General features: G+C 51.7%; 6 protein-coding genes across 6 annotated transcripts; 2 read left to right on the top strand and 4 right to left on the bottom strand.

Annotated features, from left to right (window-relative positions):
• Nucleotides 1-1,405: 1,405 nt before the first annotated feature.
• BCR38DRAFT_436831 (uncharacterized protein) lies at nt 1,406-5,315 on the bottom strand. The gene has a single exon (XM_040860485.1). The coding sequence runs from the start codon at nt 5,007-5,009 to the stop codon at nt 1,800-1,802; it is 3,210 nt and encodes a 1,069-aa protein (XP_040715092.1). The 5' UTR covers nt 5,010-5,315; the 3' UTR covers nt 1,406-1,799.
• Nucleotides 5,316-6,982: 1,667 nt separating this feature from the next.
• On the top strand, nt 6,983-7,319 carry BCR38DRAFT_458572 (GGL domain-containing protein; the record flags this gene model as incomplete). Its single annotated transcript, XM_040862185.1, has 2 exons — nt 6,983-7,143; nt 7,199-7,319. 2 exons carry the CDS (start codon nt 6,983-6,985, stop codon nt 7,317-7,319), a joined length of 282 nt encoding a protein of 93 aa, XP_040715093.1.
• Nucleotides 7,320-9,472: 2,153 nt separating this feature from the next.
• Nucleotides 9,473-10,284, bottom strand: BCR38DRAFT_436837 (uncharacterized protein). Its single transcript, XM_040860486.1, has one exon. It carries the CDS (start codon nt 10,197-10,199, stop codon nt 9,750-9,752), a length of 450 nt encoding a protein of 149 aa, XP_040715094.1. The 5' UTR covers nt 10,200-10,284; the 3' UTR covers nt 9,473-9,749.
• Nucleotides 10,285-10,313: 29 nt separating this feature from the next.
• On the bottom strand, nt 10,314-11,469 carry BCR38DRAFT_436838 (uncharacterized protein). The gene has a single exon (XM_040860487.1). The coding sequence runs from the start codon at nt 11,167-11,169 to the stop codon at nt 10,681-10,683; it is 489 nt and encodes a 162-aa protein (XP_040715095.1). The 5' UTR covers nt 11,170-11,469; the 3' UTR covers nt 10,314-10,680.
• A 412-nt stretch (nt 11,470-11,881) lies between these two features.
• Nucleotides 11,882-12,426, top strand: BCR38DRAFT_312982 (Rdx type Seleno protein; the record flags this gene model as incomplete). The annotated part of the gene is made up of 3 exons (XM_040854670.1): nt 11,882-11,914; nt 11,982-12,008; nt 12,154-12,426. Coding segments are annotated over 3 exons (333 nt in total), but the record flags the coding sequence as incomplete, so codon positions are not given.
• A 1,753-nt stretch (nt 12,427-14,179) lies between these two features.
• BCR38DRAFT_344307 (Metallo-dependent phosphatase-like protein) lies at nt 14,180-15,385 on the bottom strand (the record flags this gene model as incomplete). Its single annotated transcript, XM_040856093.1, has 4 exons — nt 14,180-14,272; nt 14,339-14,638; nt 14,729-15,130; nt 15,206-15,385. The coding sequence occupies 4 exons, from the start codon at nt 15,383-15,385 to the stop codon at nt 14,180-14,182; spliced, it is 975 nt and encodes a 324-aa protein (XP_040715097.1).
• Between the last annotated feature and the right edge of the window lie 1,795 nt (nt 15,386-17,180).

Consider the following 17,180-nt stretch of genomic DNA (forward strand, 5'->3'; position numbering starts at 1 on the left):
ACTGGGTCAAAGAATGTATGAGGAAGTAACAGCCGACCCTCGTCGACCCCGTGCCCTTCCAATGCTGAAGTACAAGTCGTGGTGGAAATTGATCTCATTGCAAGTCAGCCTCAGCGGTCGGTCTCCTGAACCAATGGCAGCCCGACCGATGGCCCGCTGCAGAAAAAAAAATCGACATATCAAGCCCTGTGGGATTGCTAGCGCTACAGAACGCAGCAACCTCTCTGAACTAGATATACAAGCTTCTTAGGTGACGTCGAATGGTATAGTAGTTGGACCGGCATTATGAATACTGTACCGGCGCTCAAGTTAAACATGGGTACTTCGCTAAATAGCAACGGAGATTCGGTTATGGGACGGGCATCCGTGCATACGAGGATACAACGCGACAACCTCCGGTGGACTTACCCTGCTTGAGCTTTGAGAGGCTCCATCTGTGCGGATCGCGTTGAAAAGGGGTGCCCTCAATCAATGGGTCCCGCTTTATTGAATGCTGACTCCTTCGGCTGACGCAACGAAGATTGGACTCATCATACTAACAGCAGCGGAGATACGACGAGATCTTGCCGTCCACGTCCCACCCGGCGTTTGTGGTGCTGCGTTTGAAGTCGAGGCCTGTCAACTCCACTCTATTCAGCATGTATTTGATTATGTCGTTCAGATTCACAGTCACTGTAACATTACGGTGAGGGATCATCAGCGTTCAATCATACCAACTGCAGCCGATACCTTGCCTGCAATGCTGCTTCAACACTGCATGGAAATTAATATTAGCACAGGACCAAGTTGCCCCTTACATGCCAATGGCTCACATCTACGTGAATATACGATTACGTACCGCAGATCCATTTTGTTTCACAGTTCTCATCACATCTAGTGCCTGTCCAGTTCATCGACAGCCCAAGAGTTAAAGGAGACAATACTCCACAAGAGGCCGTATTCATCGTGACCCTCACTAAAGAGTCCCCCTAGCACCTGTCTCCTACCTGTGATTCTATCTCATCCGCGTGAGCCCCCTCAAGGCTCATGACCAATCCTTAGGGCCATGACTGTTACCCCTGTTTGGCGCCTCGCCCTTGGTTGCCGAGATGGTATCCCAGTCTTTTGATATCAAGAATGAAACAGCATGAGCACGTGTTGATCTTCAGCCTTTACGTCTCTAGGTTCCCAAGTATAGATAAATAGTAAACTCTGAGGATGAAAAGTTGCTAATCCACTATTGTTCATGGCAGGTGGAGTTGCCACGACTGCCGGGTAATGAGTTCGGCAGGAATTGATAACATTGAGTTGAAGTATCCTTGATAAACACAAATCATTTGCTCTGTTGTCCGCAGGCTACTCATTGTGAGTAATGATAATGCAACAAGTTAGACAGGTTATTCATTGGGACTGACAGACATATCAAGGTCGATTTCGGCTACAGCATGCACAGACAAGATGGTCAAAAGTGAATCAAGTATTGCAGAATGACATCATTTATAAACCGTAACTTCGCACTCCATCTACATGGGCGCAACGGACCAGACTACCTCTCATCAAATCATTCATTCCCCTAGATGTTTGAGTAACCAGTCCAAATGATAACAATATGGTGGTGTCAATTTCGTACTTTGTGACGTCATGCCACCTCAGCAAATACCCAGGTAGTGTTTTTGGTAAACTCAACATGCTTATATGATAGCTAGCGAATGCTACCCGACAACGCGTTGCTCGTAGCCCAATTATGCTACCTCACTTTTTTTTAAAATACACAGCCAATGACCTGTACCGAACCCCGAACTCCACGTCGATGATTCCCCCTATTTGTTGCGCATGTGGGGAGGCAACCATTTGCCACCGGCCCCCGAAGGCTTAAGCGGTTCAGCCGGAGTGTTGTTATCGCCCCGATCAATGCGATCGGAGCGATCCGGACGATCAATGACGCGAGGTCGCTCTGGCATAGTACGAGGGGGAGGTGCAGTGTCCCTAGAGATTTCCTTAGGGGCAGGGGCACCACCGCTTGCTGCTCTCGCTGCCTCACGCTCACGCCACGAGGGCTTGTTGCCAGCAAGGTTGAGACGAGGCGGACCACCAGCAGCAGGTCGATCATTGGAGTTGGTTCGTTCCATTGGGCTGGCAATACGTGCCGGCGGAACAACGTTGTCTGCAGGGGCGGCACCGGCAGCGGTGCGGGATGCGTCCCTCTCTCTCCATTTGCCAGCGCCGGGAAGGTTGAGAGGGCGGCGTTGGTTCGAGTCGGTGCGTTCCATCGTGGGGACATCCCGCCTGGGGACGCCGGCAAGTCTCTCCTTCTCTTTCTCCTCCTTTCGTCGCTGCATGGCCTCCTCCTCTCTGCGAGCTTGCAGCGCCGCCTTCTCGAGAGTCTCTTGACGCTCCTTCTCCTTCTGCTCCTTGATCTTTGCGAATTCCGCCCGTCGGAGTTCTTCACGCTTCTCCTTCTCCTCCTTTTCTTTCGCAGCACGCTCTTCAGCTTCGCGCAGAGCACGCTCCTTCTCCTCACGCTCGCGCTTCTCACGAATCTTGCGATCGCGGTACTCCTTCTTACGTTGGGCGATTTGCTTCTCGAGCTCACGCTCGGCATCGCGCTGGCGTTTCTCAAATTCGTCACGACGTCGATCGTGCAGCGACTTCCTGAAGATCTCGTACTGGGGGAACAGACGTTCGAGCCGGCGCTTGAGCTCGACACTCTCCTTGTGCTTCTTCTTGGCCTCGATGAGGGTCTCCTCTTTGGTCTTTTCATAGGCAGCCAAGTCGCGCTTTCGCTGTTTCTCGTAGTCCTCAGGAAGCTTCTTGACTTCTTCCCTTCGGAAGGCTCGCTCAAGATGGTCAATACGCTTACCGGTGATGCGCAGCTTCTCATTGACATCGTTCTTCTCCCGCTCCAGCTGTGCCAGCTTCATGGCACGAAGACGGTTGCTGTCAAGATCATCCAGATTCTCAATGTCGATGTCAATAGCGTTGGGTCCGATTTTGAGGTCGGCGATCTGCTTCTTGAGCTCTTCCTTGCGGACACGGTCTCGCTCATCCCGCAGTCTCTTCTCTTCGCGTTCCTTCTGCTCCTGTGCCAAACGACGTTCCTCAGCCTCGGCCAAAGCCTGTTCTTGGAGGCGCTTCTGCCTGGCCTTCTCTTTGTCCTTCTTAGCCTGGAGCTCAGATGCCTCATCCTTGCGCTTCTGGATAATGTCCTTGCGGGCAAGAAGCTCGCGGTGTTCCTCTTCGGCACCAGCCTTGGCTCTAACCAAGGCGGCCTCACGGGCCTTAATGCGCGCCTCATTGTATGTGGGGTCAATGTAGAAGCATGTGGTGTGGAGGCACTTCGCCAAACGGGTCAGCTGGGAGCGAACAATCTCAGAAGGGGTGCTCTGGAGGCGCTGGACGGAGCCGGTTTCGCTCTCAGCAGAGCCAGCAGCGGAGCCCGGGTGACCAGCCTTGGACGAGGAAAATACGTCAGTGTCGAAGCTGAGGACGCCGGTGGCGTGGTCCATGCGAATTGACAAGTCTCCCTTCTTGTTTCCGTTCATGATGAACTTCTCGACAGTGCCACGATCAATTTGGAAAGGCTCAGGGAACTCAGCGAGGCTCTCAACAAACGACAGATCCACAGTCTCGTATACCTGGGACAGCTGTTGGAAAAGTCGGGTCAAGATGACTTGCTGCAGAGGCGGGATGTACTGCTTCATTTGAGGATCATCACCGATCTTGGTCAAAATGGGCGAGATCTTCTTCACGATGGAAAGAGGGTGGAAATCGACTTCAAGGATGTTGTAGAGATCCCTGATTTCAGGTCTGGCCCGCTTCAGGAGAGACTTGGAAAGAGCGTCGCGCAGAAGCAGAGCACGCGTGGGCGCTTGGGTCATCTTCAGAAGGTGCGTCAGACGAGAGTTCTTGTTCTTCCTTGCCTCATCAAAGTCGACCATGGCACCACGAGAACGCGAGGTGCTGATGACGGGGATGGAGAGAGCAGACAGAAGCACAAAAGAAGCAGCCGTCTGGAGGTCAGCCTCATTGATCGGCGGGTTGTCGGCCTTTTTACTTTGACCGGAGGCGACCATAGCAGCAGACTGGCGGAGGAGGTTGTAGTATCTTGAGTAGGCGGCAGCATGGAAGAGGTAGTTCTCGCCGACAAGGAAAATGCGCGTAAGCTTCTCGTAGTAGTTGGCCATCATGACATTCTTCGGGGGGCGCTTGCTGAGGTTGAGAAGGGTGTGGATATCCTCGACGCTGCGGAAAGCCTCCTGCCAGAGCTCGAGCTCGACGGCGACATTGAGTTGCTGAAAACGGGTCTCAAGATGTCTCTGCAGGGTGTCAGGGTCGTTCAGATTGATGGCGTGCATCTGAGAAGAGTATTTGGCCGCCGTCTGTACGTGGTTCCGCAACAGTTCGCAGAGTCTTCGGAACTCGGTCTTTCGGGCATGCTTGAGGCAGAACTCGAAGGCCTGCATCGCAGTGCTCTGGTATAGGATTTCAAGTCTGGCATTGTTACGCAGGATGTCGAGCACAGTACGGTATGCCTCCCACAGGAATTTGAGCCATGGTGTGATGATGGCACGGTCGGTACGATCCCGAGACTGCTCGCTGGATACGGTAGCGAGAAGTATGGACTCCGGGGTTTCACTGGCCTCGAGATCATCAACGCTGGTCGTAGTAGTCGTGGCCTCGAGGCTGGACTGAACTTCATCGGCTTTCTGTTGGGCGACAGTGACCTTCTCTACTGCCAGCTCGATGAACTTCTTCAAAACCAGCTCGATGGTTGCAACGTTCGTGTTCTGTGCGATGTTCTTGTACGAATAGAGCGCGTCCTTGGCAACCTTGCCTTTCTTCTGCTCGACGGAAAGCTCCACCAAGAGGAGCATAACCGGCTCCAGCGATGCGATGGGAACATTGCGAGATCGCTTTGAGGTGATGTGGTCGTGGACGATGGTCAAGGCGGCAGGCGCCTGGTTAACCCCGATGAGTTCATGTGCGCGCTTAAGCACGTTTTCGGGCTTCTGATGCGGCGGAGGCGGCATCTTGGGCAATCTCCTGCTGCTCGAAAGCAGAAACTGGCTGGAGGAGACTGTGATAAGAGATGCGATGGGGAGTAATGATGCAAACTGCAACAAAAACTCGAGGTGATAATTTCGTTGCCAACGGAAGGCGTCACTGGGAGTCAGCGGAAAGAGATTTTGGTTCCTGTCCAAGTTCGTTTCGTGGGTTATTGGGGCAGGCGCAAAAAGAGGGGCTTGCCGAAAATGATCCGTTGCGGATCACGTGATTCGACCATGGTCGCAATTCTGCGGGTTGTGACTTGACTGTTACGATGGGAGCCATAAAAATATAAAAAAATATAAAAAATTGAAAAAACCGGGATGACCGCTTTGATTGAGCAAAATATGACGATACTTATGCTTAGCCTTACACCTAGGGTCGGGCAACGGGACTCTCTCCTATTGTACGAACGTAACCTTATGTTCAGGCTTTGTCCATTATTCACGACGTGCGCATACTCGTATCCCGAGTCAGTTTACACTCGGGTCTACACTGCATCGGTTTAAGTGAGTCGAGGGAGTTGTATACCCCACCCCTAAGGCAGATACAAGCAGTTTGGTATGAAGTGCGAAATCCAGCCAATCCCATACTCATCTATCTCAATTGGAGGATTCCTCGGCTATGAATGCCTGTACACGCATTGCGCAAGCCCAAGTTCTGATGTCCTTCGACAGAAAGCGGCAGGATTCAGCAAGTTGACTCACATGCGTAGTGATCAACTTCGCCTCGTGACCTTCCAACAACACCCAGTTTGAACAATTTGAAGCTCCCAAAGCCAAGATCTGCTTTGAAATGTATCAAATGGAGGACGGTGGGAGCGGCCCGCCACGGGTGGAACGATATGAATACCTTGGCAAACACGTACTACATTATAACGAACCAGTATAGCACTACCAGAGCTTCCAGCTTATTAGAGTATCGGAGTGCGCCATTGATTCATGTGCGGATTGGTTGTCATGTGAGAAAATACCGTTCTCGACTCAGAAGATCACATATGCCCCACCAACATAGATTGTATCTCGCTAGAAACGGAGGTTGGAGCTGTTATGGAGATTCCCGATTGCGACAAGCGTTCTTGAATCCCCGACAAAAAGCTGCTGAAGCAATTTCCCACAGGTCGCAACCTAGCCTGACCTGGCCCGCAAATGCGCGCCCGCCCCAGTCAGGCCAGTTCGTCCCCTCCCCCTTGCGATTGCTCTACCAATCGACGGCAACAAATCTCCAAGTCAGGCCCGTCCTTCTGTCTCTAGTGGTACCGACCTCCGACTCAGCCATTACTCTTTCTCCTTGACTTTTCCTCCCGCGACCCCCGTATTCCGTACTCCTCCTCCCCCATTTGTTGCCAATCCAGACTCAATTGAGGTACGACGAGTCCCAGCTGCACATCGCGCCTTTTTTCCTTTCATTATTTTAACGACGACGACGCGTCAGGAGCCCGTGGTCTTCTTGTCGCCTTACGCCCGTCTGCCGATCAATTGCCCCAACCAAAGCTGTGAGTGATATTGAGTTTCGTCCTGTCCTGCCACATCTGCACTTGGGGGAACGCTGTTGCGCGAATGAGTTGGCTTTCCGACACGCACGCTACAACGCGGTTTGCTTGCCTTCGCCGAAGCATGCTCCCCTCCCGCTAGGGGGAAGCACAACAGGGCGTGAGAAAAATAAAAAGTTCGGGCCATTAGGGAGGACAATTGATTTGAAGCTTCGCCGGAGATTTATGAACCATCCACTGACTCCGACGATGCATTCGCAGAAGCAGAAGCAGCCCTTTGACCAACCTCGTCCTCGTCGTTCGAGTCTAAGAGGTGTCTCGTTCATTTCGACATTGACGGCATCGACCTCTGTTGCTGGCCCGAGCTCTCCGCCGCTGCCGTCGCAAAAGCAGCAGCATTCTCCCGCTTCTCAGATCTTTCCACTGAAGAGCGATTCCGTCTCCTCATTCGATTTATCATTCACAATGCCTCAATACACTTCGAGGGACGTCGGCGACCCGTCGCAAATCAAGAAGAACAAGCAGTCGATGGCCGACCTGAAACTGCGACGCCTGACGGAGCTGAACAACCGACTGCGCGAAGATCTGGAACGAGAACGCATTCCAGTGTCACAGGCTTCAAAGAGGTAAGATCCATCGCCAATGGTGGCGCGAGTACCATGGAGTTAACGCGAGAGACAGCATAATTGCATATTGCAACAGCACACGCGACTACATGGTGCCATCGGTATGGGGTGCCGTGCCCAGAGGAGAGGACCCGTACGCGCCTCAACAGAGCGGTGGATGCTGCTTGGTTATGTAGAGCCAAGGTCAAAGAGCTACCTACCATTACCACAACCATAACCGGGAGCGGCAGATGGCAGAAGGCAGAAGGCTGTCATCTGGGATTTACGTCGTAATGAGAAGAAGGTGGACGAATCTCGATTTCGACTGGGAAGTTATCTGCCCAATTTTCCCTGCGCTGAACTCGCGTTCGAACGCCGACGCAACCAGAAACACCACGGATTGCAAAGAGACATACAAAAAACCCGACACACCGCTGCAATACCCCCGAATCAGCACGTCATGTCGAGGAGTTGATCGTTTTTGGTAACGTCACGATAATTGATGGTATATCGCCAGTTTTTTATTTTTTTCTAGCACGGCAATCAGGCTGGCCGTGGGCTACAGACAGGGCAGGGTCTTGCAGGAAGCTTTTTCAGCATGTAATATTTGGTCTCTTCCAAAGTGTATTTTTTTTACTTTATGTCTTGGACTGTCTGTTTACCGTAAACAGTCAGTCAAATGAAATGTGAATATGTTCATGTATTTTTTATTTATTTATTTTTTCATCTCCCTTGTCTAGCATAACCCCCCAGGTAGCCCTGCCGCTGAAGCAATTAGGAATTACATAAGACAGCTTGCCAATATTAAGCCATAAATGGCGATTGTCCCGTCTCACACTGATATATATATATGCTTATTATTGATCTTCTTTCAATTAATCATTTCAGCGCATTGCTCCTGCTGCGCAGTCATCTCGGTGCGTATCAGAAATGCCAGACGTAGATCTCGTCCATGGGAAATACTAGGCGTAGAACACACGACCTTTACGCGGCTGGCACGCGGCTTGACCGACCGAAATGAGCGCTGCGCAGCGCAAGTGTTATGAGACAGTTACAGTGCGATACTCGTGCGGTAGGACCCTTTGGTCTCGCTCTTCAATCTGCCTCGGGACAACCGACACCTGAAACAAATCAATGTGCAGCAACAACAACAAAATGGCAACGCTAGCTTCGCTGCAGGAGACCGATCCCACACCGTCGATCTTCTATTTTTGTTAGTCATTTGGATTCTTCTAAAGTTATTTATACTCTGTCCATTCGGGGAATTTTTTGGCTTGTCGAAATTAGGAGATGGCTGGCACATGCAAGACGGCCAACCGAGCCTGGGGTGTTATTTTGAATAAATATGAGAAAGCCAGTGGCTTGGGATCGACGTCATGTCGTCTCAGGGTATTGACAGCCACGGACAACATACCTACTTCATGTTGACAAACGTCGTGACATACCGAATTCGATTCTGGAATAACCACCGCGTGCTTCTGGTTGTTCGGAACAATACCAACTGCTGCTTACGATGAACCATTGGTAGGAAATGTAAACATGATCATTCCAGGGCACTTGAGAATTGCGATTTCCACTCATATAGCCCAAACAACCACCTCCATAGGTTTCAAACCAGCCAGCCCTTGACTAGGTCTACAGAACTAGACCCAAAGCAGCGGGTTGTTGTTTCCGTCCACTTAATGATCGGGACTCTGTTGGCTGCTTTATGGCCCGTATGGTACCTAGACCTGGAGGAGGAAAATAATCGGAAACGAGGGGGAAACCCAACAAGGAGAAAACAAGAAGGAATATGTGTGAGGATACATGAGAGCGCCTTTTGGCACCGAATTCAAGACTGACATTCATTTTATTCGGGTCTAAAGGAATACCCTGAGAACGCTTGACGAGAGTTTCTTAGGTTGTATCTCGACCTCGTAGGTCCCCAAATCGGCGCGAGTCACGGAAAGAAGTGGACGGCCTATGAGCTCAGAAATGCATGTTACAGTCATGGTCAGCACACGCGCACATAAATTGAGATCAGCCCCCTTTGGGAGAAGGGAAAGACTTACCAGCAGTCTGTGATCATAGACGCACGAACACGAACGCACTTGTTCAGAATATAGTTGCGAGAAGACTGGATGACAGAGGGAGAGAAACAAAAGAATAAGAAAAACAAACGTACGTCAGTCTTTCCCACACCAGGCCCGCCGTGCAGGAGAAGCTTTGGTCCTCGCCCTTGGTCGCGATAAAATCCGCTCCCCAGGTCTGGACCGACTTCCCCGGGGTAAAGCATGGATCGTAATACTTCTGCACAAGAGCCCCAACCAGCCGCTTCCTCTCTGCAGGCATGGCAAGAGCATCTATAGCCTTGTGGTTGATCCTCGGAGGCTGGCAGAATGCGACCTCCAGCGTCTCCGTGTGTGCGATCTAATGTTAGAACGAAAATTCGGCTAGAGAATATACATATATATATACACCCCATATTCATGACTTGAGCACGAATCATACCAGATGGTCAGTACATCGGAGATGTCTATGCTAGCGATCTGGGTAGGATTGCGGAAGCTCGAGGGTTTTCTCCTCGCGGGGGTCGATGACATCGTATTCTGTCCAGGGGCAGTTGCCTGGAGGGTGGGGAAGCTTGCCTAGACACTTCTCGCATGGGCAGTACGGCGGGTCCTCACCGAGGTCTTCCACTTTTGAATCTCCATTATTTGACTTAGTGGGGCGGCGGCGCAACTACCCAAGTGTGAATTGATATCGACGATGACATGGGGGTCGAACTGGGCGGGATGTGTTAGCAAACAACCATTCTTCCACTTTGTTGTTCTTATAAACCCCCGTCTGCCCATAGTAGTGTTGCTACTGGGCGCCTTGGAGTAGACGGTATCACTTCCGCCTACCCCTGACGAGTTTCTCCCGCGTCGTACCCCCATCCGCTTTGTCAATGAAGGATGCCGGGACGACCTGAGATTCAGAACCGGCGTCCCCCCCCTGAAGGGATCGATCATGATGTGCTTCTTGGCCCTCCTGACGTACCGTCCGTCGAAGCTGAGATTCCACCATGTGAGGGTGCAGGGCTTAGCGTCGTCCATGACTCGGCGAGCGATTCGCCGCCCATGTCGAGCCTCTCTCTGCACAACATAGGCATTCACCTGCTCCAGAGACTTGACGTACACCCTGATCCCAGGTTTATACAGTAGCCAAAGCATCGGGAACTTGCAGACGAGGGGTTCTTGGATGTGTCGGTTTCGCTCGTCTTCGAGTTGCTGCCGGTAGAGGTTGATACCAGAGTGATGAGTCACCACTTCTAAAGGACCCTTAGAAGTATTTTTAACAACATAATCATATGCTGTTTGGCCGTCTTGAACTCGACAGTCGGGTTGTCGAGAATGCCCGCCTTGTTAATGCGCCGCTTTTGACCCGTTGAGTTGTCAGCAGGCAGGTTCGGCTTCATGGCGGTGATGATGACAATGGTCCTGTCCGTGTCAAGAACGATGCCCTTCGCTCTTCGGCAAGAAAAACAGCTCATTCCAGTGCTGTCACTTCAGCAAGCCACCATCCTCGGCTCGAAATTCAGTATTGTGAATGAAATCCTCGCTCCGTCTCGTGAGGTTCTAGTTGCCGCCGGCTTCGTTGGTGGTCGCTATTGGCGTCGTGTCTGGTTTGTATCGCATCCCTTCTCCTCGTTGTCACTGATGATTTCCTTGAAATTTGATGTATTTCTGGGCTTTCCCCTGCTGTGCCCGACTCGCCTGCTGTCGATAGTGCAACATCTGCGTGTTTTTCGTCAAGCGCAAATGCTTCGGTGACGATGATGGCCTGTTCTTCATGATTACTACTCACGTCCGCCGGGTACTTGGGGCAGGTGAGTCTATTGAACTTGACCGGATTTTCGTGACTACGCCCCGTGATGCTGCAAATCTCCGATGCGGACGATTTCACAGCGTCGGATTCCTTCTGTGTTTCCTCTATCTCCTTGTCTCGCTTGGTATCTTGCCAGCAGCCGTTGCAGCAGGGTGAGACTGGGAACAGACGATTGCCCTGGTCGTGTCTGTGTGACATGCCACCATGCTACTGTAGGGAGGAACTTCCATGGGCTCATATCCGTCTACTGGAACATAGAATGGTTTGGATCACCGTTAGAAGAGTAATAGAAGAAGGCCCCCTGTCACTTACGAGCATTTTGAACAATGCCTATGCATACGGACTAATTGAGTTCATGGTTTCGATGTTACGTCCCACACTTAAAGTGATCCTGACTGTTTTGCGGAACAGATAGCATGCCGAAGATTATCATGCCCTGCGTAGGTCATCACAATGCTGAATAGCCCCCTGGGCGGGAGCTTCTCCTTACTACTTGTAGTGCGCTTGGTTGATCCCCTGGCCACTGCAGCGATCCAGACGATTGGGAAGCCCCATCATAGCCGAGACCTCACTAATCGGTAAGACCCGAGCTATCCATCACCTATAGTGGGCTCCCGGTCTTTAAGTGGACTGGACGTACCACAACCTGTGGCTGACTGGCTAATCCCGGCCCCGACCCCATCTCACCCCCGATGACCTACCGACGACGTCAGTGGATTCCAGGCGCAATCGCGTCGTGTGAGTACCTTGAGAGTTGGCTTGCTACATACACACAGATCCTGATCTGGAAAGTAGTATATAAACCAGGCACTCTATCTCACACTTTTCCATCATGGCTGAATCTACTACTACTACTACTACTACTACTACTCCAGCATCGACTGCGGACCCCGCACATCCCACCTTCGCATTACCTCGAGTGACTATCCGGTTCTGCACGCAGGTAAGACAACAGACAGCCAGTACTTACGAACTGTGCTTGGTGACCTGAGCTTACATGCACACCGCAGTGCAAGTGGATGCTTCGAGCCGCATATGTGAGTTGCACCCCTCCGTGACATTTCCAGCTAGTGGACGGCATTGCTTGATCACAAGCTCCAGCTTCAACCACCCCTCCATCCAACTTAATTCACCCCACTTTCAACCATCTCACTTAGATCTCTCTGACCTACCTCCAACCAGTTCGCCCAAGAGCTCCTCTCCACCTTCTCAACCGCCCTCGGCGAAGTAGCCCTCCAGCCCTCCACAGGCGGCACCTTCGTAGTCGACATCTTCTTCGCCCACTCTTCCTCCTTATCGTCCTCGGACCCATACCCCACGATCCAGCAACGCACCCTCTGGGATCGGAAAACCGACGGCGGTTTTCCCGAGACCAAAGAACTTAAGCGCCGCGTCCGCGACGTCATTGAGCCAAACCGCGACTTGGGACACGTCGATAGGGACTACGCCTCGAAATCCAAGGCCGACCAGACCACGGATACAACTACCACAGAAAACATGTCTCAATCCAACGACAACGATAACAAATCCGCCCACCTGCCTACTTCGGTTTCCGAACTCAAAGCGCAGTATCAAGCTCAATCCCAAGCCCAAACGGGTACACCTTTATCATCAGCCCCTGACAACCCCAATGACGGTCCCCTCCGCGCTGGACACTCCAACCCCCTCCAACGCACCGAGCCGGATTCTTCATCAGAAGCGCCAGTAACCAAGCATGACTCCAGATCCTGGAAAACACTAGGCCCGCACCCGAACCGAGCGGATCAGAGGGACAATCCAAGGATGCCAGGCGGGGGGATCATGCCCATTGCGCCGCGGGGGCCGACGGAATCGCATGTCGAAATGCAAGCCAAGGTGGACGAGGTGAATCGGAAGAAGGCCGAGCGAGCTGCTCAGGAGCAGACCGGCGGGGACAATAAAACCGAGGAGTGTGAAGACTGCAAGTAGTAAGTCATATACTACTTAATGGACGATTGGGGTAATGAGAAGATTTGGTATGTACGATCTTCACAGTGCTTAGCAACTTGACAAGCTATATATTCAATCAAGCCGGAAACTTTTGGATTGGCTGGCAGTTGACGGGCAAAAGGTTCCACGGTTTTGGCTAATGAGCACAATGACGGCATACCTCCCTATGTAAAGTAGGTAAGGAGCAATCGTCGCATACTGACTATACGCAGCCACATGATAGTTTAATAGCAGTAACGGTAAACTTCCCGCATAGATTGTTACCCTGGTTGCATAGCCACCGAGTACACGTCCAAGTGCCGCCATATCACTCCACAATCATCCCACCTAGCTATTCCAATCAACCAACCAGCCTATTCTTGCTATATGGCTACCTTCCTACCTGGTTGGACAGGGTAACATGGGCCGCGTATGTAGTGCCAGGGCCACTATGGAGGACACGCATACCTCGTTTGACACACGCAATTGCACCTCCCCGGAATAGTTTAGTTACACGGCTGCCCAACCAGCGAGGCCATTGGAAGAGTTTTGTGAGATTGCGAGGCCCTTGCCGCAAGGTTCCTTGGTTATCGATATCGAGAAGAGGCCGTCAGTAGCAGCTTGGACTCATCGCGTTGTCGCGTTACACGAGTCAGGGCATGCATGCAACATCTCTCTGGTAGAAGTCGAGTTGAGCGGGAAAGTCAGCTCGAGGAAGAGAGAGATCGGTATTGCGGACGAGGAAATTACTTCACCATCAAGACCGAATAAACCTGTAGGATCATGTGGCAGATGCTGCATGAGTTCATTGAAGTAACCGCATCTGGGGAAAACAATCAACTGTCTAGACCCCCTTGTTGGTCTTCATGTTCACGAGAGAGGTGAACAGAAAGGCGCTCATCATCATGAACCATTCCAAAATGAAAAACCTGATTTTATTCTTTTCGTGTAATAGCAACATTCATCAACAACTCCACAGCCAGCTCATCGGTCATCATCGGCGGTGGTTTGGGGAGGTACGGGTGACGACGAAAACGTCGTCGCAGATCGGTGGGTGGTTCGTGGTGTAGTACTCGGACAAGGATCATCGGACGTGCACATCGATGCGGCCAAGGGAGGTCGGAGTGTAGCCGGGACTAGGCGACTTATTGCTGGAATGGCCGGCGGGATGGAATTCGGTGGGCAGGCTGATATCGCGGAGGAGCAGTTTATCGACGGCCGAACCTATAGAGACGAAGCAGTTCGTATGCATTCATATTTTTCAAGACTTGGATTGCTTTCTGGGGGTTGCGAAACCGCTGCCTCCGAGGCCGCCACGGACGTACTTTTGTTTCTTCTCCGCTGGCTTGAGAATCTAATGGGTACTTTGGGTCAGCTTGCGACTTTTCCAAGCTGGGCGTGGCAGAAAGGCGTCACAAACCTGAAAGGAACATAGCAAACTCTCGTCGACGCTCATCATGGCTCCCGCGTTATCGAACTCTCCACAGTAGTTGGGTGCACTAAAGAGGGTAACCAGCTGGCGCTTCGAGAAGAACTCGTAGCCGTCCTCGACTACTTGATGAGCACGGCAGATCAGATCCATGTCGTGTTTTTGCAGGAATCGCGATACGACATCGGGACCGAACGTGAAACTGACACCACGATCGTTCTCGCTCCATCCCGTGATATCCTTGTCGGGATCGGACCACAGCAGGTCGCAAAGCAGACCGCAGTCGGGGATCTAGAGGGGCTCAAGTCAGCAACAGTCGGGCCAATGGTTGGCAGAAGACTGAGTTTTCACGAGTGGAGAGAGGGCACAAGAAACGCTTACATCAGTTGGACGCATGACGCGGCGGATTTGCTCCATGGAGTTCAAGTCGGGGCTGAGGCCACCGTGCATGGTGAAGATCTTCTCGTCAATGATGGCAGCGATAGGCAGGCAGTTGAAGCAGTCGGTAAAAGTCTTCCATAGCTTGATGTTGTACCTGCGCTTGCATTCGTCGTAGAAGCCGTAGATGCGATTGATCGAGGCGCATTCATGGTTTCCGCGCAGAATGAAGAAGTTCTCGGGGTACTTGATCTTGTACGCCAACAGCAGGCAGATGGTCTCCAGAGACTGCTTACCACGATCGACGTAATCACCAAGGAAGAGGTAGTTGGCTTCCGGGGGAAAGCCACCGTATTCGAAGAGTCGCAGGAGATCATAGTATTGACCATGAATGTCGCCGCAGATCTGTCGCGTGACACAAACAGTCAGCCATGATATATATCACCGCGAACGCACCTCCATGTCTCACGGGCCACGTACCTTAATAGGAGCCTCCAGCTCTAACAAGATGGGCTGGCTGATGAAGATCTCTCGGGCCTTGGTACAGAGGAATCGAATCTCCGTCTCGAGCAGCTGGACTTGCTTGCCGGGCCGGCTTCCGCGAACCTCGAGGAGGCGGTCGATGATGGAGTCTAGATCAACATCATGTTGGTCCGCCATCTTAATTCCTCACCTGCCAGGTAGATGGCCTGCAAGATGCGGGGTGGAGGAAGGGTCCTGACAGGAGACAGGAGTGGGGGTGAAGTCGCCGTGTGGATATCGCGATGGGGCCCGATCAGAAAAATGATACACTTCTTCGGCTTTACTCAAGGGGCAGGTCAGCAGGTGGTTGTACGATACAATACAAGGTCCAAGGCGGATATGGCAGAAAAAAGAATGGAAGGGTCAAATGCTGTCACTCTCGATTGGCCAATGATGGCAATCCCGAGGCCGAGTCAATGTGGTCAAATGTGGTGGGGAAGAAGGAGGCACGTAATTCCATGCGGGCGGACGGATTTTGGGTGGTGGTGGATGATGAAAGCGCGATGAAAAAAAAAAGTTGACTTACGATTGAAGTGATCTCAGCGGTGGCGGAGCTCCTAGGAGAAGCTCGCGGGTTGATTATGTACCTGCGCAGAAACAGTCGGGCGGCGACTTGTTCCTCAGGAATAGACGGGAGAAAGTGATGTCGAGGTGAAGGACGGCGAAGATTATTTTCGTCCCCTCAATTTGGGTGCCGGGCTGCCTTCGCTGTTGCTGCTGCGTTGTTGATTTTGATGACAAAGTCGAATGCGTCTCGTCAAAAAGATGTCGGCAATGCGGGGAGGAGATATTTTACAAGTGCTAGCACTGTTCGCTCTGGTGTCAAATACGATGACAGAAATTGGATCGCGTCAAGTCGACGTGTTATCCTTGATAATGTTCGCCGTGGTAGTCGATGCTGATTGCTGTGGCGTTGGAGGCAGAATTTGTTGAGACTGTTGCTGTCTCGGTCGGCAGGAATTCCAGATACTGGACTCGTCGTGTCAAAGTTGCAACGCACTTGCTTGTCGCGTGGATGCTTGGTTGCTGGCCCAAAACAATAGGAAGTCGTCGTCGGAACAAGATTGCGAGAAAGATCGAATCTTATCAGCTCACTAAGATTTGCGGACCGTAGAGAGACAAATATGTCGTCGTTGAAGAATATGAGTTGCCTTTACTCGTCGCGGGGTTTGGCTTGAAGGAGGAGAGAAAGGAATTCGAGACCAAGATTCGGATCCGTCTTTGGGCACTGAGCTGGATTGGCGCTCTCTTCTCTGTCTGTCCCGGTCGCAGCACGCTTGCATGCTTGGGAAGGGGCCGATTTGCACTAGTATAGGGTTTCACGACTCTCATTGGCCAAAATGAGGCAGTGCAAAAGCACTTGCCTCAAGTGACTGCCTAAAAGTTGCTGCTACAAGTTGCTTTGCTTTCCCTTGCCTACTGAAGTTCTAAGCATCAATCCACTGTAGTCAATTCGGCTTCGCATTTTACATCTATTCAGTCCCGCTAGTCCTCGTAAATCATAAATGCACCAACTTCAGATGCCGTGATATTGCCATCCAAGACCGTCTGCTCAAGTGCACTTGGGCTCATCATGTCATGTTGCGCGCCCGCGCCCATGCACACACATACACACATATATATATACACACACACATGGCTACCTTTACGCGAGCATGCAACACAGACACAGATACGCTTTTCATGGCACTCTCAAGATGAGATGAGCCCCTATTTCCAAACTTCACGTAGCCGTGAGGCTTCTCATACGCTCAGGCAGTTTGTCGTTGACTTCATCTTTTGACCATGACATCCCTTTGCAGTGCTTCACCGCTGGGCTTGTTCGACCGACCAGACGCACGTTGTATCAGCATCTCGTACTGACGTCCATTATGCAGTTGCCGCTATTTTGTCCACCTGCATCCACCCTGAATGGTCCGAGGGGCCGTAATCC

This window comes from Pseudomassariella vexata (genome assembly GCF_002105095.1).
Source record: "Pseudomassariella vexata strain CBS 129021 chromosome Unknown BCR38scaffold_8, whole genome shotgun sequence".
In the NCBI taxonomy this organism is placed as follows: domain Eukaryota; kingdom Fungi; phylum Ascomycota; class Sordariomycetes; order Amphisphaeriales; family Pseudomassariaceae; genus Pseudomassariella; species Pseudomassariella vexata.